The sequence below is a fragment of the Natator depressus genome, chromosome 3 (genome assembly GCF_965152275.1).
Source record: "Natator depressus isolate rNatDep1 chromosome 3, rNatDep2.hap1, whole genome shotgun sequence".
Lineage (NCBI taxonomy): Eukaryota > Metazoa > Chordata > Testudines > Cheloniidae > Natator > Natator depressus.
Window position 1 is genome coordinate 44,056,466 of NC_134236.1, and position 23,695 is coordinate 44,080,160.

The window sequence follows — 23,695 nt, forward strand, 5'->3', positions numbered from 1 at the left end:
GTTAACTGAAGGTGTGGATTGTAAGACATATAGTAAAATATAAAATCCTCTATTTTCCAAATCTAGAGAAAATACTTAAATTACCTATAAATTAATACTTTTCCCTTGTTAGATACTGATCTTATTAATCTATGTGATATTTTATGAATCTTAGATGCTATCAGTATGGCAAGATTATTTTTTAAGAAGTACTGAGGTTTTCCATCTGAGTCTTGTTCTGTTTGGGCAGGAAAGGCTAAACAAACAAGGAACATATGTTTTGTTACCCTTCTTGGGGTTCAGTAGTTATTATAGCACTTGTGTTAGGTGCAAAGAGTAAGAACCTTGATAGGAAACAGACTCAGTTATGGTATCATTAACTTCCAAAAGCATAACAGTTTTAAAGAAACTATGTGAAGAATTACAGGTCTTTAATTGTAAAACTGCCAGGAACACTGACCCATCATTTAAACTAAACCAAACTAAATTAAACCTTACCATTAAAAAAGAAGAGTGCCTATACCAAAAATAGTGACTTACAACTTGAACCTTCGAGGAAAGGGGACCATATTTTTCTCTCAGTAATGCTGGTGTAAAGTTGGAGTAGCTCAGTCAGTTGCTAATTGTACTTTCAAAGTCACCTATGTAGAGGCACTGAATAAGATTCTGCTCTTGCTTGTACCATTGTAAATTCAATGCTACTTGTTTGATTTCAGGAGATTTACATTGGCACAAATGAGAGCAGAATTTGGTACAGTGCATGTGTGTGTGTCTACTGAAAGTTCACAATTCTTAAACTGGAACACAGAGCACAGAATCAGAGATTTCAACTAGGAGCAGCTAATGCAGTGTTCCGTATCCCCCACTCCTTTCCTTTTGCTTTCAACATGTGGGTGCTGTGTTTGTGTTGAGATAGGTCTTGTTGTTTGACTTCTCTGTTGTTCTCACCTGTCAAAGGTGATCTTAATAGAATGTCCTGGTCTTGCTTCAATCACCCATTCACAATTTAGCGAGTCCTTGTAATATCCTGGCCATCCTGGTGGCAAGATAACCCCATTCGATCCTGTCAAATGTCCACCACATGGTGCTGGGAAACAAAAGCATATATATGTAGTGAAATATATACCTATAAATTACAGCTAAATGGGCTGATAAATCACACACACACACACACACACACACACACACACACACACACACACACACACACACACACACACACACACACACACACACACACACACACAGTGTTCAGTTAACTCTTAAGAAAATCTGAAAAGCAAGAACAAATTACATGTACTATATGACAAAAGTAATCCTTCTTACTTATTTTTTATAAAGAGCCCACACCCCTCCCTCTGAATGGCATAACTCCCAACATCATGTCTTGTCAGAGCTCATTTAGGACTTGATTCTGCAAACTTTTCTGAGAAGTAGGTTGAGTAGTACATTACTTCATAAATAGTTATTTTGTTCGACTATGCACTATAGATTTGTGTGGAATGGTACACAGATAAAAGAACAAGGACCCTGCTCCATGTAACTCACAATTTATGGGACTGATTCTGCCACCTTTGTTCATACTGAGTAGTACCTTATTGGGTGAGTAATAATTGAACTCAATGGAACTGCTTGTCTTAAAGATCTTATAAAAAGGTCTAAAAGCAGTGTAACAGGGCTCTAAAAAACCCCAGATCCAGACAGGAGAGATATGCTCCAGCACCGGAACTGAGGAAGAAGCTGTAAGGTTGTCTTCCAAGAACCCCTCCCAAGGCGTGCTGTAGAGTGTGTATCAGGGGTAAGGCTGGAGAAAAGAGAAGCTTATCAAGAGTGGACCACAGCACACCGCTCTGGGGAGATTCCAAGTAGCACTGAAGCCCATAGGAATCAGGGGATAGGCTGCCTTAATTTAGATATGCTATCCCAGGGCTGGTTATGTTACACCAAGGGCCAAGGCGCTGCTCAGGATTTGGAGGGTATTAAAGATGTCTTAAAGGCACCTTAGCTCCACCTGCCTCTTGACTGAGAGTTCTGTGCTGCACTGTGTAAAATCTTACTCCAAGTCTTCAGTCTCTTAAAACAGTGCCAGGAACACTAATAATGCCATATACAAATTAATAATAATCTGAAGCTATGACAAGTGAATTAATGGTCATATCTTTACTATATTGTTTGTAACAGAAATTGAACTCGCTAGGGATTATTCTGATTTTACTCAAGATTTATGCTAGTATAGTTTTACTGATCTCAGTACAGTTTTTCCCTGAGTTACATTAGTTTGAATAAGTACAGATTCAGGCTAATGGATAAAATATTAGCTAGCAGAATGCTACTAGTCTGTACTCCCTTAAAGCTGACAAAAAGTACAATTTATCTTTTATTATTTTTAAAAAATCAATTTAGTCTTATTAAAACTTTGTTGATGTGCACCAGATAAAGTGTTATCCTGTGCAGAAAAACTTTTCACACACCACTTGTTACAATGATTGCTAAATGTGCTTGAAAGCAGAACATAACAGAGTAGCTCAATCAAGTCATGGGCATGCACAATCAGACCAAATTATCTCCAAACTACCCTAAAGCAATGGACACTTGGTTTATAACTACCATCAGAAAAGAGAAACCTTTTGTCCGAAGGAAAAAGAAACCTCTACACTAAGAAATAGCTTTTAAATAAATGACATTTTTATTTTAAGTTCAAAGAACTGCACTTACTGAAAAACTATTAGTCTTTTAGATTGATGAAATAAGACCCTAATCCTGTTCCTATTGAAATCAATGACAAATGTCTACAAGCTTCAGTGGGAGAAGGATAAAACCCTTCAGATGTATTTCCTTAAAGACAATCATTTCAGTATTTGTTTCTCCCTGCTAATACTTTCCCTGTGCTCTCAACATGGTTCCTTTGTTTGTGCACCTATGAAAACTTTCTAATGAAGTTTTACAAAGAGGATATTGAATCCTGAACCAATTATGTGTATAGAATTTAAAAACCAGAAAACTTTGTTTGATGAAGAAACCCCCTTGGAATAGACTGTTCTTGCTCTAGGCAAAAACTGCTCCATTGAGCAATTGATTACATGGCCCTGTTAAGATTAGGAATCTTGCTAGTGCAGCACTTAAGCTCCCATCTAACACATCTTATCAAACTGCTGCCAGCTTTTTTCAGTATCTCTAAATTTCTTAAAAATGCACACTATCTTTCAAGAAATGAATTCTTGTACAGCTAAAATACTGACAGAAATATGGGACAGATACTGAGTTGGTATAAATCAGTGTAGCTCCACTGACATCAATAGAAGTACGACGATCTACACCACGAAGGTCTAGCTCTATATTTACAAAAATATATTATCTCAGTGAGAATCTGGAACTATCTGAGGTCAGAGGACATACAACTTCTTGACCATAAAGTTCACATAATAAAAATGGTTACTTACTTCTTGGCTTAAGTTTGTGTAATGCTCTGCCACTTAGCCATTAGAAAATGATGGATTTGGCCTATTATGACCATTATATTTCTATATTATATTTGGCACAGCACAGTGAGATAGTATTCTGTATATCTGATCTAATTAATATCTTTTCCTAGGCAAGGCTAAGAAAACAAAGTTGGAATTTTCAAGCCAAGTAATTTTGGAGACATAATGAGCATTTAGGAATTTTTCACACCCATTCTCTCTCTTTCTTCTCTTACATGTACATTTTCAAAGTACCAGAATTTTAAAAATGTATTTTTTCTTGGAATTTTGGTAAAAATGAAGGAATCTGCACCATGACGACATGTAACATTCAAAATTTCAGGCGGATATGTTTGTTTTGGGGAAGTTATAGGTAGAATTTACAAATCAGGCTTATAATAGGAAGTTAGAATCACAGAATATCAGAGTTGGAAGGGACCTCTGGAGGTCATCTAGTCCAACCCCCTGCCCAGAGCAGGACCAATCCTCAACTAAATCATCCCAGCCAGGGCTTTGTCAAGCCTGATCTTAAAAACTTCTAAGGAAGGGGATTCCACCACCACCCTACGTAACACATTCCAGTGTTTCACCACCCTGCTAGTGAAAAAGTTTTTCCTAATATAAAACCTAAATCTCCCCCACTGCAACTTGAGACCATTACTCCTTGTCCTGTCATCTGCTATCACTGAGAATAGTCTAGATCCATCCTCTTTGGATCCATCTTTCAGGTAGTTAAAAGCAGCTATCAAATCCCCCCTCATTCTTCTCTTCCGTAGACTAAACAATCCCAGTTCCCTCAGCCTCTCCTCATAAGTCATGTGTTCCAGGCCCCTAATCATTTTTGTTGCCCTTTGCTGGACTCTTTCCAATTTTTCCACATCCTTCTTGTAGTGTGGGGCCCAAAACTGGACACACTACTCCAGATGAGGCCTCACCAATGTCGAATAGAGGGGAAAGATCACGTCCCTCGATCTGCTGGCAATGCCCCTACTTATACAGCCCAAAATGCCATTGGCCTTCTTGGCAACAAGGGCACACTGTTGACTCATATCCAGCTTCTCGTCCACTGTCACCCCTAGGTCCTTCTCTGCAGAACTGCTGCCTAGCCATTCGGTCCCTAGTCTGTAGTGGTGCATTGGATTCTTCCATCCTAAGTGCAGGTCTCTGCACTTGTCCTTGTTGAACCTCATCAGATTTCTTTTGGCCCAATCCTCCAATTTGTCTCGGTCCCTCTGTATCCTATCCCTACCCTCCAGCGTATCTACCTCTCCTCCCAGTTTAGTGTCATCTGCAAACTTGCTGAGGGTGCAATCCATACCATCCTCCAGATCATTAATGAAGATATTGAACAAAACCGGCCCCAGGACCGACCCTTGGGGCACTCCACTAGATACCGGCTGCCAACTAGACATGGAGCCATTGATCACTACGCGTTGAGCCCGACAATCTAGCCAACTTTCTACCCACCTTGTAGTGCATCCATCCAGCCCATACTTCTTTAACTTGCTGACAAGAATACTGTGGGAGACCGTGTCAAAAGCTTTGCTAAAGTCAAGGAATAACACATCCACTGCTTTTCCTTCATCCACAGAACCAGTTATCTCATCATAGAATGCAATTAGATTAGTCGGACTTGACTTGCCCTTGGTGAATCCATGCTGACTGTTCCTGATCACTTTCCTCTCATCTAAGTGCTTCAGAATTGATTCCTTGAGGACCTGCTCCATGATTTTTCCAGGGACTGAGGTGAGGCTGACAGGCCTGTAGTTCCCAGGATCCTCCTTCTTCCCTTTTTTAAAGATTGGCACTACTTTAGCCTTTTTCCAGTCTTCCGGGACTTCCCCGGATTGCCATGAGTTTTCAAATGTCCAATGGCTCTGCAATCACATCTGCCAATTCCTTTAGCGCTCTTGGATGCAACGCATCCGGCCCCATGGACTTAGCTTCAGTCTAAACTATAGGGCAGCTACCACCATTCCATTATATGCCATATGTATCTAAATTACCATACCCTTTCACTAGCCATAACTCACAGCTAATAGACAAAGGTGGTGGTCAAAACGTCAATACATTTACAACTAAAAGTTTTAAAGTGATACTCTATTCTTAGAAAGATGTGTATATTGTCTTGCGATATTACATACTATTCTCTATTCTCTTAAACTATTGTAGAAAAAACAAATGGATAAACAAAAGCAAAACAGTCTTGATTATGTTCGAAATGTGAAAAGGAAATAAAATAGTTATTTGTATGTAAGATGTAAAATATAAGACAGTAGCTGTAAAAGAAGAATTGTGTCCCTTACCTTCACAGCGTGGGACAGTGGAGCTCCACACAACATTTCCATCCTGCATAATGCAGGTTATGGACTCAGAGCCTTGGGTTTTAACAAAGCCATCATCACAATGAAAAGAAACAGAACTTCCCAGAAGGAATCTGTCTCCAAAACGTCTTCCATTTATGGGAATTCCAGGATCGTGGCACTCATTCTGACCAAAGGCTGATTAAAAAAAAAATCAGAACAAAAGCCCCAGATTACTTGTGCAAGAATGACATCAAAAATTCTACATTAAATCTACTTACATTAACACAAAGTACACTTAAGATAGGTGGGATTTTTTAAAATGTGTATTTAGTACTTGACAAGGCACCACATTGAAAGCCTTGTAGACTGATTTATCCATAGGACAGAAAAAAATCACAGGCTGAAGGAGAACAAGCCTTACTGTCAATTTACCTCCAACCTAAGTGGAACATCTCTTGGAGTAAGAGGACAGTCTCCATGCCTACTCTAACCTTTCCTCACCAAAAACTTCCAAAAGGGCCAGTAGTTTGTTGCAAGTATTGCAGGGTTACTTTCAAGACAGCATCTGTTATCAGAAATCTCAAAAAAGAGCACCTTAGACTGAGGCACTTCAATAGATATATGAAGGAGGGGTTACCGAGTAACAGATTCAACTATACATTTTTACACACACATCATACTAGTTTCTTATTTTCAGTGTTTTTCAAATTAAGAGTTATTGGTTCTGAGCTGTATATATAGTAAGAGTAAACAAACATCAGAGATTACATAGAATGTTGGAAAACTAACTGAAAATAGTAAATCTTCAGTGAAAGATAGTAAGGGTGTATGCCTGTTATATAGACACTATAATTTTTGCAATTTACATTAAAGACTAAGACTTCACATATCTTAAACTCACACATATAGTGGTTTTCCTTGGGAAATTTAATTATCTGTTTGTCTAAACACACACATTCTTAATTCATCTTTGTATTATTGTGACCAAAAAAAAGATTTAATTAAAATGTTATATTTAATACCAAACTAGACGAACAGGTGCTTACTTGTATAAGTGACATTAAAGCCTCTTCCTGTGGTAGAGTGATCTGACTGAAATTCAAGTCTTACGATGTGCCCACTGCTAGCCAGCTGGGAAGGGACCTCATTGCCAGAAAAAGTGCCAAGAGCTGGTAAATCAGAAATCCCATCATCCTTCACTGTAAGGTAGTCAAACTGAGGCTCCACATCAAAATCATTGAAAATTAGATGAATCCTGCTTCCTGGCTCCGAAATAATCAACCATACACAGTTCATGTTGTTCCCATATTCCTCAGGGTAGTTTGGTGAAAGAATAATTCCAGATGGTGTAGTGAAGTTGAAGAAGCATGAGACTAAGAGAGACAATAATAGACTCTCAACATAACATTTAGCAATAATGCAAAACATATTTCTTTTTACTTTTTTTTTCCGTGGAAAATGGATTGTTTTGAAGATTGGGCTAACAAATCGTGACTCCTGCTAGCTGGAGCTTGTAATATGATCATGTTTAATAATGTCAGACTATTTCCATGGTTTAGCATATCAGCCTTTTTATGCATTTATGATTTTTTTAGTTCCTCACATGTGGCTACATGACACTATCAGAGCTTTCAAGTTATTTATTGCTAGAAGCACAAACAGAATCCATTTAAAAAGAATATATAACAATAGTGTTGTGAGCTAAGTGAATGTGCCTAAAAGTATGTCTGCTGGTTTGAGAGTAGTAATGGAGTGAACACCCATGTGACAATCAAAAATGACATGCGTAGCCAATTTGTGCCAGTAAGGCATAAGCTCATGTTGCAGATAGTGCAAGTCTCCACTTGCATGAGGTGGTAGTCTAAAAGGTTCCAAAGAAGAATGCCCACTAAGGCCATGTCTACTCTACAAATACAGCTGTGCCGCTGTAAGATCGTTTGCGTAGCCTCCCGTCAACAAAATAAAACCACCTCAACTCTCCCATCGACATAATAAAACCACCTCAATCAGCAGCGGTAGCTATGTTGGTGGGAGACATTCTCCTGCTAACAGTGCTATGCACACTACCACTCATGCCGGCAAAACTTCTATCGCTCAGGAGGTTGTTTTTTCACACCCCTGAGTGATATAAATTTTACCGGCATAAGGGGTAGTGTAGACATGGACTAATCCACCTCTAAAAAGGAGGCAATATATGCTCACCTATACTATTGGCCAACTCTGGTAGCTGGTGCAAGTGGGAGAAAAAGAGTGAATCATGATTCTGTTTCATTCTTACACTTTTGGGATGGCTTACACCATGAACACCACTAACAAGGAACAATTCCTGGTATTCAGAGTTGTGGTTGGTATCTGAGAAGAGAGTACATAGAGTAAGAGGAAGGTTCATTGCACCCCACACAAGGGCTGGACCTTTTCTATACCTTACTGTGTTTCAAATTGAAATTAATGTTTTGACTGGTTAATAATACATTTTCTCTCGTCTTATAGGACTTAAATAACTTGTTTTGATGAAAATGTTGTTTCCAAGAGTTAAAATGTTAAGCTAAACTGATTATTGAAATGAAAAGTGCTTTTGTGGAAATGCATGTATCTGTGCGCATATATATATATATACACACACACTATGATGCTATGATTCTCAAAAGGCTGCCTAACTCTTCTGCACAACCCATTTGTTCCAAAGGATACTGCATATGCAAATTATATCAACTGAATGCACAACTAATAGAATCTGTCGCCTGTGTATGTCCTCTGACCTGTGGAAGATCATGGGGAGAAAAAAGGGTGAAGGCATGTGCAAAGTTGTACTCACAAAATTGGAGGTCTGTTGAATCAACAGTGAAAACCTGGCCCACTGTATACAGCAGATTTAGAAATTTTTTTTAAAAAAAAGCCTGATCTCAATTTTAAAACAGCTTGTAATTTTAAATACATCTTATTTTTACAAAAGAAAGCTGTGCAAGATTACTAGTTTGTGAAATATGAACACTCAGATTTGCATCAGTTTTCATGTTTTCCAAATATTTGGTGAACCATCACTATTACTCTCACCATTACTAAAAGTAGGCATGTTTTTGACAAGGAAAAATTGCAAAAAACCCACTTCTTTCTATCCTCAATAATTATAATTAAATTATTAAAATAACCTATTTGTCGCAAACATAAATTTGATATTTTTTTTAAACACACAAACAAGGAAACATAAAATAACTTTGCTTTAAAAAGCGGCTACTTATTTATGACCCTAGTGTGGAAGTAGTTACACCAATATAAATCTGTTCATACCAGCATAGCTTACTCATATACGGGATGGGGAATAAGCTACAGTGGTAAAACAGCACTAACCAGCGTACTGGTATTACTATTTCAGTAAAACAAAAATCTCACCCCTAACCAACACAGTTATACCTGTACAAAAATTGTGTGTAGACCAGTGTTAGCAACACAAGCCCCATTAACTTTGGGAATTGTGCTCCAAAGTGCTTTTGAAAATGCCCCCAAACGATAAGTCCCTGTGCTATACTTGTAAAACTGCAAGAAGATGTTTGTTTGTTTTCTAAAAATGGTGAAGATAAGTAAAGAGCATAGTTTACCTGCCCACTTGCAAAAATTTACTCTATTTTACTTCTGAATTTATATAAACTGACATCATTTAAATCCATCCAAAGTGCAAACTTGACTATAAATAATTTTTATTGGCTAAAAGGGGAAAAAATCACATTCACTGATCTTACCTATCATGTTCTGTGCATATTGCTTAAATTATTATACAACTTTATTAAGTTGTTAAAAAGAAAGACTTTACTGATGTATATATGCAGAGTACTTCACCCTGCCAGAATCACTAGATATGTGCTATGATATCCTACTGAACACTTATGTGCTATTAGCAATCTCTCAATTAGGGTTTTATTCAACTCACATTTACATTAAAAGTATGAAATGGTTCAATTAAATATAAAATGAGGGAAAGAAATCTAAAATGGCTCTACGTGATGTTCCCTGTAAATGAGCTCCTACTAAGCTATCTAGTAGAGTTATCACTGAACAAGTCTTCAAGGTCTTTTGAAATGTTTCCCTGCTGGTGAGTTGCAAGGGCCAAGAAAAGGAATAGGCTGAGGTCAAGCATTTAGTAGGAAGGAAAAATCAAAGCAATTCTTACAAACACAGCTGGGTTTGTTGCCAGACCACTGGTTATTTTGTTGGCACGTGATCATTCTCTCTCCCACAAGTTCAAAAGCTGCCTGACATTCAAAGGTAAGTGTGTCTCCATGCAGAAAACTACTGCCAGTCCTTTTTCCATATGATGGTATTCCTGGGTCTCCACAACCTCCTTTCTCAATTTCTGAATTTGGAAGAGATAAACAAAATATTGAATATAAACATATATTTGCATACCATGCATATTTCAATACCAGAAACTGCTTCAGACATTTAGCAGTATGCCCAGACGTAACAGTTAAAAATAATAATAGACCAAAAGTTAAATTTTCAAAAGCACATACTGACGTGACTTAGGATCTAACTGAAAGCCAATGGAAATGGGACTTAGGTGTTTTTGAAAATGTTATCCCAAATAGTCAAAACCCATTGCATTAACTGACATTACATTCCCTTTAGGAGTGGTGTGACTGTGAAAAGTAGATAGGACACCTTCTTGCTCAGCAGATTTGCTCACCGAGCTCAATCCTGCATCACTGAAGTGAATAAATAGTTCTCCCCTTGATTTCAGAAGGGAAAGGATTGTGGGCCTTGCTTCCGATTATGCATATTCACTTCCTTGAGACAAAAGAGGTTTCACCACTTTTACTTGTGGTAGCAATAAATCCAATACAGTCAAAGAGGTGGATTATATTCTGTTTTGTGCATCATAGAATTTAAATAGCAATTCTTTCAAACTGTGGGGCCATATTTACACCTGTGTAATCCTGGGTATATCTGAGGACAAAATTTAAAACAAAAGCGGTTGCCCTGATATAATCATAGATAGAAGTGGGTCTTTGCAGATTCTATTTCTAGTGATAATGATTTAGCAACAAAGAATACATCTTGACTCTCAAACTCCAGTTTCAGTTTGAAGGGCTGTTAATAATGGTATTAAAAAATAAAAACAAAAAACATTTTACTGGACAGTCCAAGAAGCTTGCTATTTAATCAATGAAACACAATAAAGCTGAAACCCAATAATGATATGTTATACTCTAAAAAGTAGAACCACAATAGTTTCCAAACACAATCAACTACATTGGAAATAGAACAATATTTTAAATGATTGTTCCTAGATCTATTAAGGTCAAATGTCAACTTTTGAGTAGTCATAATATTATAATTAAAGGCATGCTGAGGATTAACTAATACTGATGTCATATGAAATTAAACATCAAATATGTTTGTAACTACCAGCTGATAATTAATACAGAACTATTGTCTTAGGAAACCTATGCTAAATAAGAACAATAGATGCATGAAATATGAATATTAAATAATGAGAGAAGTAGTATTACAGAACAGTAACTAAATGATTGTTATTGACAACTAACGCCCAATTCTACCTAACCATGAAATTAAAAGAGAGTTTTGCCACTAATTTTGCATGGAGCAGGAGCAAGACCTATGTAACGTTTTTCCATACATAAAATAATTTTTTTTGTTACGTCCATAAGAAAAAGGTGAAATCCTGGCCTCAGTGAAGTCAATGGCAAAATTCCTGATTTCAACAGGGCATGGTTTTACCTAAGGGTCTTTATAAGAAATGTTATCAGAGATAACAACAAAATTCCGTCCTCACTGAATATTATTAAATATTACTGATTCTCCAACTCTATTAAAAAGATGGCTACTGTCAAATACTACTAAATCTACCATGTGTTAAATCCGAACAGCTTGGATATATGATGACATTCCCCTTTTCCAACAGATATGTTTAATATGCAACAGTTCATCAGGTATCATTTATTACCATAGGTGTAGTAAATCCACTGAGTTCAGATCCTCTAAAGCATCTACGATCAGATTGCTGACAAATACGCAGAAATGTCCGCCACACATACCACCAGAGTACATGTAGCTCATTAGCAAAGGGGGATTTATACATATTTTCCTGTCCATTGCAAGATTAAAGTATGGAGAGAAAACAAGTAGCAGCAGCCACTCCATTGATGAGCTCTAAGTAGTTTTGAAATCAGCTGCTATATGTAAAAAAAACCCATGTGTATCACTAGAAATCTAAACTACAGCAGAAGCCAGCATTAAAAGAATATTCACCTTTTGTGACCGGTACATGAATATATATAAACAGTTATAAAGGAGGAAGTTCATCTCTTTAAAAACTGGTAATACCTACAACAAATGGCATGACCACTGATCCACTAAATCTTTATTGTTACAAGCAGTTGTACACTATAATTTAACCTGACAATGCTAATGAGAGTCAACACATTTTAATGGTAAACTAACATGAATAATCAATACGGAATTATTATAGCCTGCAGTAGAGTAGAAGCTAAAGGCTCAGTTCAAGATATGGGTTTGCGATGAATGATCCTAAGCACTACATTCCAAAAACTCTATCCTGCCTTGGGGCAAATCAGAGCTGCATTGCCTCAGAAGGAGCTCTAGAAGCACAGCTCTTGCTGGAGCTTCACAGAAGCACAGCTGATGACTCATTCCTTAAGAGATTGCTGTGAGTTCTCCCTTCCATGTCCGACCAACTTTGCATTACCCAAATTGAACAGATATCAGTGACATTGATTTAATATTGAAATAAAAAGGAAGCAAAGGGTGTTCAGCAACTCCCAGCAGCTACTCCCAAGAGAGGATTGTGGGGCAGAGAAGTAAGATTTTCACAAAAGCTACATAGAGTTAACTATCTTAAATAGTAAATGTCTTTTATGCATTATAGCTTCACCACATAGCGAGACAGAATGTTGAGTGCTGGGGTTAGATACTCAGCATCTCATTTTTAATATGTTTACTCTTATAATCAACTTTTTATGTAAGATTAATTTGTTAAACACACAAAATGGGTGCTGTCATTAATTTAGGTGATGGCAAAGGGATGCCTGGCTTTTTCTAAGATACAATTACCTACACCTTCATGCTGGAAGCAGGTGAAATTGTTTTGAGTGACTCATCCTTTACTTGCATGGGTAAGAAGAGGGCTCTACAATAAAGTGAGTTTTCACATAAGAATATGTGAAGATGCGGAAGGACAAAGAAGAACAGGACTACCTGAAGTAACAGGCATATTTTGCGCATGCATACATACATCACCTTTCATTCAAGGACGCCTAATTCTGTGGAAGCAATTAGATGTGGGTGCAAATATTATTTAGATTTTTTATGTTTATATTTATTTTACTACCTGATTTGCAGACAGAAACCGACAGATACCTAAATATTACCATTTCTTCCAGCAACATTGAAGGGTTTTCTAAAAAGTTAGATTCTAATACTTGCAACACTTCTAGTAAATCAATATTATCATTGCTATTTTACAGATAGGTAGAGAACTGATTTAATCAAAATCTCACAACAAGTCAGTAGCAAGAGGCAGGAGTCCTGATTTTCATTATCTTACTAAAAAAAAAATAGGCTTCTCAGCTTCCCCACATTTTTGTATTTCTTTCAAAAAGATGATCAAGAGGTGACTTGATTATGGTGTGTAAGTGATATCTCTGAGGAAAAATACCAGACTCTAAAGGGCTTTTTAATCAACAACAGAAAGGTATAACAAGGACAAGTGGCTGGAACCAGGGGCACCAGAATCGGGGAGGCCAGGGAAACCATTCACTTCCCCCCCACAACTTTTCAAAGTAGAAATTTGGCACACATGTTTAACAGCCTGGGCTATTAGCCACTGGAACAAATTACCAATGGGAGTGGTGGATTCTCCATCTCTTGGAACCTTCAAGTCAAGACTGGATACCTTTCTGGAAGATATGCTTAGGCAAACACTCAATACAGGGCTCAATATATGAGCAACCAGTCAAAATTATATGTCCTATATTATAGAGCAGCTCATATTAGATTAACTAATGGTCTCTTTTGGCCTCCAAAAAATCTATGAAATCTATATAAAATTTATTTTTCTCTATCAAAACTACTCAACATCATTACATCCTGCTATATTGCTAGTCTGAAATTAGAACAATGAAAATTACCTCTACTTTCTTTAATTTTAGATCTTTTTTTAAAAACGTATCAATTAACTTCTACCTTTGTCCAAGAGTCTCCGATTTTTCTCTCACAATTGCCATAACCAAAAACAAAATACCCCAACCCACAACCAAATAGGAATTCTATACATTTTAGAACGCTCTCTGTCCTATAGGTAGTATTTTTATATATTTCTTATTGAGTCTCCTTCCAAAGATCTTTCCATGTACTCTTGGCCCTGAACAACTTTATTTAAGATGTTTTTTTCTTCTTGTAAATAGACTCACCTATAGCCCTGAAGTGATAAAACTGACAAAACTATGCTATAAATAGCTGCCAGTTTTTAGTAGAAACTCTAAGATAACTACTTGACTTTTGTTGATAATTCTTTTGTGAAGAGTAAGTACAAATGCGTACCTCAGGCCAAAACTCCATGGGCAGCAGAACAGAGTATTTAGGACTTATGTCTCTTCTGGTAATATTGTTCTCTTTATTCTTAACTGCTTTAAAGAGCATAACAAGGACTATGACCCCAACCCTCTGCGTTTCCCTGACCGTGGGACAGCCTCAGAGCTGTCCTAAATTAGGTATGCTCTGGCAGCCACAAACAGCGGCACAGCAGTGATGTTCTGACCACAATCCCTTTTGCTCATCTATGCCGGGGTGAGTAGAATGGTAGTAAAGAGCAGGTTATGTCAGGTGTATGTCACCTGGCCATTTTCCCAAACCAAGAAGATTGTTAAACCAGCTTTATGTCCCTTTGCCATTATATTTATATATAAGGAAAATTATTTGGTTATATTTGCTCTCTGTGTAAACTATTGTATTTTATTTAATTATTCCCAAAACTTTTTATATACTTTTGTTTTGTTACAAAATTTACTTTCCTTGTTTGTTGTTGTGCCTGTCAGCTGATTGTCAAGCACTAGATTAAAGAACTGATTAGCAAAGTGACTGAATTAACTGAGCATGAATCTTGCACATTATTTCAACTCATACTCAAACCAGCACCCCACTCTGTGGTTTGCAGGCTGACACTGCATCGGATGTATAAAAAGGGAGCCTTCCTCTGGCCAACATAGTAGGAGCTGTGCTGAGCCTGTCTCAGTTAGAAGTTCCTTTTGTATAACTCAAACCTAGCATAGAAAGCTGTTAAAGTGAAGAACATCAAAATAAAAAGCTATTCAGTGTTGTTTTGTTAACCTACTTAAAGTGGCAATACAAACTCCATTCCTCTAGGATTATTCTCTGTAGTCATTCAATCCCAGACTTCTTTTGATCTAAGTGATTAGAGCTGTGTGAACTTCGTGAAGTTTGCAAATAAACTCTCAAACTCCAGTTGAAACACCAGCTTCCTCTGCTTACCTAGAATATTAACGTGAATCTTATTCAGTTCTTTCCAGCTTTTATGTTCTCTTTTTCAGTGCTTTGGGGAAAGGCTTTTCATCTTGTTTGTAAACTAGCAATAATAACCAACTCTGGGGACATATTCTCTTCTTATGTGGGTAGAGTGACAAGATTAAACTCTCCAACACATTAAGATGAGAAGATTGTACATATTTAAATTTAATCAAAGTCCTTTTCTGCAATTTTGTTTTATTTTCAAGGGAGGAATTATGGCAGTTTAAAAATAATGTTTAACCTATGATTAAGGAAGAACTATGAGTAACGTGAGGGTGTTAAACTACACACTAAGCCTTTCTAGATGAGAAGTCTTTGCATTACTTGAATCTACAAAACTGAAAGACTAAAGTAGTTGATCGGTGATTCCATATTATATCGTTTGTGGTTTTGATATTGTTAGTTATGGTGGTTGTCAAGGCTGAATCCCAACTCTGTCACTTCGAGTGCAGAAGTGGGGCCCACAAGGATTTTAAAAATTAATACTTGCCACTCCAGGCTTGTATTAAACTCCCAAGGTTACAGCTTTTTCTCTGACCTTGGCTTGGTAAATGCTGCCACCACCCAAATGCAAAACAAAACAAAACAAAACAAAAAACTTTGAACCCAGGAAGGAGCACTTGGGAATTCCTCCCTGTGGGGTACCCTCAAGCCCTTTCACCCCCACCCCCTCCGGGGAAAAGCTGAGAAAGAAAACAAAAGAAATTAGCTGTGGCTACCAGCTAATCAACAACATGCCCAAACCTCTTAGGACACCAAAAATACAATCCTGTTCTTAAAAAAGGTAAATTTTATTAAAAACATAAAGAAAGAAAATACATTTGGTACTTAGGCTTTTGCTAGATTTTAAAAGAACAAATTAAAAAATCAAGCACCCAAAATAGCTTTCTTGGGGGTTCAGCTTAAAGGTTACAAGCAAACAAAAGCGTCTGGGGTTAGCACAGAGGAGTTCACAAGCCAATAAGAAATAAAAGAAATAACCCTAATAGTGTCTAGCTAAACATTCTGATCTACTTACACATTTGGAGTTCAGGTAAGTAGTTTTAGGCATGATCTGATAATTTATGATCATACCTGGCTTAAGCTGCTTATAGCATGGCTGCTCTGTCCATCCAATCCAGAGAACAACAAACAAAGGGAAAGTTTCTTTCCCAATTTTTAAAAGTTCTACCTTCTCATTGGATCGTTTGGCCGAGTTTTTTTTCTTTACCTGGGGGACTTTTTAACCCTTTACAGGTAAAGCAAGTAAAGAACAACTACCAAGAGGGATTTTACAGCTAACTGGCTGGCTGGGTGTCCATCAAAAGGAGCTATCCCCCCACTTTATTTATCACTGCAGTAATTTGATTTTTTTTCCTGTTGCTGGACTCTAATTGCACACTTCCGATTAAGCACCTGTTACCATTATGTTTTCAAACATTTCAGCTGATGTTTTAGAGAAACACCATAATCTGACAATAAATCACATGTAAAGGGAATATTAATACCTATTACAACAACTTTAACTTTAAAATATTAATAGCATATAATATTTTAATGATGCATTTCCATAAATGGAACTGAATCAAACTGAATATTCACTTATCTATACTTCATAAATGTTTTAAACAATGTGGCAGATGCAACAAAGCATACTTTTTGTTGTGATGTTCAATTTAGAAGAAGATATTGCAAAGACAAATACCTTACAGTTTTGTGACCTTTTCCAAAATTCAGCTTCGTTACTCAAAGGACCAAATTCATAAATTCCATATTGACCATAAATAAGTCAATATAGTATTTAGGGAGGTTGAGAGTTAGAAAGTGGTAACTTTAAAAAACAGCATGTTGGACAGCTGGAAATAAATATTCATGTAGTCAGGAAATTTAATGAGGATCCTTTCTGAACATGGATGCTCTAAATTGTCTGCAGTGAGGGCAGACACCTGCAAATCCCCTGTTAAGGAATAGAGGAAATTCAGTCTCAATCTACGACTTTAGACATAGCAATCTCTGAGATCACTGATCCTTGATGGCCTATTTTCCTGGTTCAGCAACAGCCTTTAAAGGCTCTGGAGGGAACTGGGTCCAAATTTTGCTATGGCAAGCTTGCGAGGAATAAAGCATGATCCGGGGGAAAACGGATTTTCCTTTTCATGAATCCAGCTTGGAATTTCCAAAATCTGTTTTTGGTTTGTTTGTTTGTAAAATTAATGGTGGGAAATGAATTGTAAGAGTATGTAGCAAAATGAGCAAAGATCACAGATATATCATTTTAATCCCATGGACAGACAAATACTTTGCAGCAGGCTAAAACATCAGGATTAATCAATGTATGCAGATACTGACATAAAAATTAAATCACTTTGCTATATAGTGATTACACACAAAAGATTTCTACCAGTTTGAAATCTAGAAACTGGTTACATTTTTCCAATGAATAGAAACATGTTGAGTCATAATTTCAGCTTCATTAAGGGTGCTTCGGTCGTCCAAAGCATCCTTAAAGCTAGTTTAACTGGCAAGTGGATGATTCTACCAGTGTAGAGGAATCTTGAAACAATGAAAGGACAAAATAGCTGGTCCCATACCACCCGCCCCTCTCACATAGGTTCAGAAGAGTATCCTATGATTTCTCCATCCCAGCCATATCCTCCCACTCCCTACATTGGAATGGTCACTTGGGACTGTGAACAGCTGAGAATAAAATGTAGAACTTCTGAGGCTGCTCTAATTTATAACAGGGACTAACCCACCAGTCAGACAGCCACAGGAACAAGAGGATTTAAAAGGTGAGGTAAAGTCCCCTTTGTGTCCCTTGTCTCCAGGAGCTGTACTGAGCTCAGCCTGGATGTAGGCCAAAGAAGCCCTTAAAATTTACCACTGTAGTGAACTTTGCTTATGGATTTTTTCAAGTTGTTAAATATTGTCATATCATAGTGCAATTCAATAATGAACTAATACATGATCATAGTGTATTCAGCAAAACAATATTTAACTTGTTTTCCGAGTATATTGTCACACATCTGTAAAATACAGGACCGCCCAGAGCAGGGGGCAAGTGGGGAAATTTGCCCGGGCCCCGCAGACAGGGCGGGAGCAATTTCAGTGGCAATTCGGCAGTGGGTCTTTCAGTCCCTCTCTTCCTCAGCGGCGGCGCTTTGGCAGCAGCTCAATCGCTCTGCTTCAGTCTTCTGCGGCAATTCAGCGGCGGGTCCTCCTGTCCTCTTCTTTCTTCGGTGGCATGACTTGGGGTTGTTTTTTTTTTCTTCGCTGCTTGTGGAGGCAAAACTAACTTTTTTTATGGAAGGGGCCCCCAAAATTGCTTTGTCCCAGGCCCCCTGAATCCTCTGGGCGGCACCGGTTAAATACTTGAACAATGAAACCCTCCCTACTAAATATTGTAGTGCTTTGTTATGAAGCTAAAACATAACATATTAAAAGAACATTATACTATTTTAGATTTTTTTTCCTGACATTAAGGTCATGAACTGAGTTCTTAGTTCACAATGAAAATGTTGTACCACTGTAAACCAAATATTGCAAATAAAACAAGTAAATCCAAGCTAATGTTGTCATTTCCACATTAAGTAAGCACGGGCATGAAAGAGTTCAGATCTGAGTTATTCTATCCACAAAATTACTTACTTCTGTAACCAAGGGGAGGCAACATGGATTAACCAGGCTATCCGTTGCTCAGAACAGTTGTATTTGTGAGAATTGACAGATGCTAAGATAGAAGAAAAAAGAATCCATTCTTTACCTCCTACCTGCCACATAAGAGTCTTATCATGGATCAGACCAATGTTCCATCTAGCCCAGTATCCTATCTTCCAACAGTGGCCAATGCCAGGTGCTTCAGAGCAGTGGCTTTCAACCTTTCCAGACTACTGTACCCTTTCAGGAGTCTGATTTGTCTTGCATACCCCCAAGTTTCACCTCACTTAAAAGTGCTTACAAAATCAGACGTAAAAATATAAAAGTGTCACAGCACACTATTCCTGAAAAATTGCTTACTTTCTCATTTTTGCCATATAATTATAAAATAAATCAATTGGAATATAAATATTGTACTTACATTTCAGTGTATAGTATATAGAGCAGTATAAACAAGTCTTTATGAAATTTTAGTTTGTACTGACTTTCTTAGTGATTTTTATGTAGCCTGTTGTAAAATTCAGCAAATATCTTGATGAACTGATGTACCCGCATAAGACCTCTGTGTATCCCCAGGGGTACATGTAGCCCTGGTTGAGCACCACTGCTTCAGAGGGAATGAACAGGACAGACAATCATTGAATGATCCATCCCCTGTCATCCATCCCCTGTCATTCAGCTTTTATGAAACTCCAGTACAGAATGCTGCGGCACATCTCCTTAGCAACACAGACTATTATGACATATCAAACCTGTCCTCCATTCTTTACACTGGCTTCCCATAGAATTTTGAATGATATTCTAGGACTCAGTCATCATCTTCAAAGCACTCGCTCCTTATTTTTAAAGCACTGCATGACCCAGGCTCAGGATATCTAAAAGCTCTTCTAAAGCTCTGGGACTGTGGTTGACAACTATGCTCCTTTGGCACAATGGAACTCTCAACAATAGACTAAAACTCAGCTGTGTAGGAGACAGAACTTTCTCTCACGGCAGTCCAAGACTATGGAATGAACTCCTCAAGAAACTACAGACCATCACAAACATCACCACCTTTCACTCCAAGTGGAAGGTAAATTTATTTGACCTTGCTTCCTCTAACAAAAACACAGCAACAGGGATTTTTATATTCTACAAGAAAAAATGCATTACCAAAACAAGAACCCCTACATATGCTTCTCCCTCTGGGGAGAGGATGAGAGAACAAATAATATTTCTTAATTCACTACTGGAAGGCACTAAAATACTATGATGAGGGGCATGGTATAAAAATGTATATAGAATAGAATATAGACCTGTGGTCATAAACAAAAAAGATGTTAGGGAATGTAAGGCACGAGATGAAGAATAGTAAGGAAAAATATTATAATGTCATATAGACCAGTAGTTGGGATTTCATTTAGAACACTGTGTGCAGTACTAGTCATCCCATCTCAAAAAATATTGCACAATTAGAGGGAGATCAAAGACAAGTGATTCATATTTTTAGGAAAATGGGAAAAGGGTTCATATGAAAAATATTGAAAAGATGTAGGTTATTTACTTTAGAGAGGAGATGAATAAGAGGAGCCATGATAAAAGTATATAAAATAATGAACAGTACATAGAGAGTAGATCAGGAACTTCTATTGTCCCGGTCTCATAATACAAAAAAAAAATTAATGAAATTGAAAAGTAGAAAATTTAATATTAATAAAAATATTATTTCAAATATTCAATACACAATAAGATGTTTGAAATGTTGTTGTAGCCATGTTGGACTACATGTCTTTCTAATAGAAAGACAAGGTGGGTGAGGTAATATCTTTTATTGGACCAGCTTCTGTTGGTGAAACAGACAAAACTTTTGAGATACACTGACCTGAATAAGAGCTCTGTGTTGCTGAATGGTGGTTTCTAATAAAAGATATTATTTCACCCACCTCATCTACATAAATAAATAGGCAGAACTCATTATCACAGGATGTCACTGAAACCACAAACAGAACAAGATTCAAAGAGCTATCAGACATATGTGGATAACATCAATAATCATAGTTATAATGTAGATTCTTATACAAATACATAGAAAATTTTAGAAGGTGTATAAAACCTCATGTTTCGCTTAAGAAAATCTCTAACTATTAGGGCACAGACGGAGACTCCCCATGGGCCAGATAATCCTATATCTGCTTTCTGTGGGATGTCTTACACCTTCCTTTGAAACACCTTGTGGTGACCACTGTGAGAGGCAGAATACTGGATTAGATGGACCACAGGTGTGATCTAGTATGCAAATTCTTACATTTCTATTGTAGTTGGGAACTGTTGTATCCATAAATCATGAACAAAAGATCATTATAAAGTCCAACTAGACTTCAAACAGAGTGGTCAGTCATACAAATAGACGGTATTATTCCTCAAAGCCAACACACTGTGCCTCAAGGGCACATCATTAAAACTGGCTTTTCAGCTTTACAAAATAGGTATGTCCTGTTGTTAAACCAAAGGAATGTATCACTGAAAGTAACAACACAAATTAGGATGAAAAATTCAAACAAATCTGTTCTGTATTTGTAACACACAATAAGTGCACTTTATTCAGATATGCCATTTGGAGAAAGTTCGTCATATGCAGAAAAAATGTTGATTTGTTAGCACATCAATTGAAGATTTATATGGGCTCTTCTGATGTCCTCTAAAGAAATTATAAGAATAATGGCTTTCTACATAGTCCTGAAGCTGTAAATCACATAAATACATATAAAAGAACCATCTAAACTGTTTAAAGAAAAGGAGTACTTGTGGCACCTTAGAGACTAACCAATTTATTTGAGCATAAGCTTTTGTGAGCTACAGCTCACTTCATCGGATGCATAAAGTGGAAAGTACAGTGAGGAGATTTTATACATACACACAGACCATGAAAAAATATACATTGTAAGGAGAGTGATCGCTTAAGATGAGCTATTACCAGCAGGAGAGTGGGGTGGGGCGAGAGAAAATCTTTTAAAGTCATAATCAAGGTGGGCCATTTCCAGCACATTTCCAGGAGTTAACAAGAACATCTGAGGAACATTGTGGGAGGTAGAAGGAATAAACACTCCCAGCTATCTTCGAGACACCACTGACTTCCTGAGGAAACTACAATCCATCAGTGATCTTCCTGAAAACACCATCCTGGCCACTATGAATGTAGAAGCCCTCTACACCAACATTCCACACAAAGATGGACTACAAGCCATCAGGAACAGTATCCCCGATAATGTCACGGCAAACCTGGTGGCTGAACTTTGTGACTTTGTCCTCACCCATAACTATTTCACATTTGGGGACAATGTATACATTCAAATCAGCGGCACTGCTATGGGTACCCGCATGGCCCCACAGTATGCCAACATTTTTTATGGCTAACTTAGAACAACGCTTCCTCAGCTCTCATCCCCTAATGCCCCTACTCTACTCGCGCTATATTGATGACATCTTCATCATCTGGACCCATGGAAAAGAAGCCCTTGAGGAAATCCACCATGATTTCAACAATTTCCATCCCACCATCAACCTCAGCCTGGACCAGTCCACACAAGAGATCCACTTCCTGGACACTACCGTGCTAATAAGTGATGGTCACATAAACACCACCCTATACCGGAAACCTACTGACCGCTATTCCTACCTACATGCCTCCAGCTTTCACCCAGACCACTCCACATGATCCATTGTCTACAGCCAAACTCTACGATACAATCGCATTAGCTCCAACCCCTCAGACAGAGACAAACATCGACAAGATCTCTATCAAGCATTCTTACAACTACAATACCCATCTGCTGAAGTGAAGAAACAGATTGACAGAGCCAGAAGAGTACCCAGAAGTCACCTACTACAGGACAGGCCTAACAAAGAAAATAACAGAACGCCACTAGCCGTCACCTTCAGCCCTCAACTAAAACCTCTCCAATGCATTATCAAGGATCTACAACCTATCCTGAAGGACGACCCATCACTCTCACAAATCTTGGGAGACAGGCCAGTCCTTGCCTACAGACAGCCTCCCAACCTGAAGCAAATGCTCATCAGCAACCACACACGACACAACAGAACCACTAAACCAGGAACCTATCCTTGCAACAAAGCCCGTTGCCAACTGTGCCCACATATCTATTCAGGGGACACCATCATAGGGCCTAATCACATCAGCCACACTATCAGAGGCTCGTTCACCTGCACATCTACCAATGTGATAAATGCCATCATGTGCCAGCAATGCCCCTCTGCCATGTACATTGGGCAAACTGGACAGTCTCTACGTAAAAGAATAAATGGACACAAATCAGATGTCAAGAATTATAACATTCATAAACCAGTCGGAGAACATTTCAATCTCTCTGGACACTCGATTTCTGAACTCAAAGTGACTATCCTTCAACAAAAAAACTTCGAAAACAGACTCCAAAGAGAGACTGCTGAATTGGAATTAATTTGCAAATTGGATACAATTAACTTAGGCTTGAATAGAGACTGGGAGTGGTTGAGATTCCACTTTATGCATCCGATGAAGTGAGCTGTAGCTCACGAAAGCTTATGCTCAAATAAATTGGTTAGTCTCTAAGGTACCACAAGTACTCCTTTTCTTTTTGCGAATACACACTAACACGGCTGCTACTCTGAAACCTAAACTGTTTAGTACATTTCATAAATAGTACCATGTATTTGGCAAACAGTGATGATGTCACATTGCTATTCCCTGAAGAACCCCATTAAAATGGTTTC

General features: G+C 37.8%; 1 protein-coding gene across 1 annotated transcript in view; it reads right to left on the bottom strand.

Moving 5' to 3' along the window:
- The window catches only part of CSMD1 (CUB and Sushi multiple domains 1), a 1,960,312-nt gene that overhangs the window by 507,419 nt on the left and 1,429,198 nt on the right, over positions 1-23,695 (bottom strand). Inside the window, exons 13-16 of the mRNA XM_074947791.1 lie at positions 9,912-10,094; positions 6,793-7,119; positions 5,747-5,941; positions 928-1,066 (exon numbers count right to left, since the gene is read on the bottom strand). Of these exons, the coding sequence (XP_074803892.1) occupies positions 928-1,066; positions 5,747-5,941; positions 6,793-7,119; positions 9,912-10,094 (844 nt within the window). The remainder of the gene's footprint in view (positions 1-927; positions 1,067-5,746; positions 5,942-6,792; positions 7,120-9,911; positions 10,095-23,695) is intronic.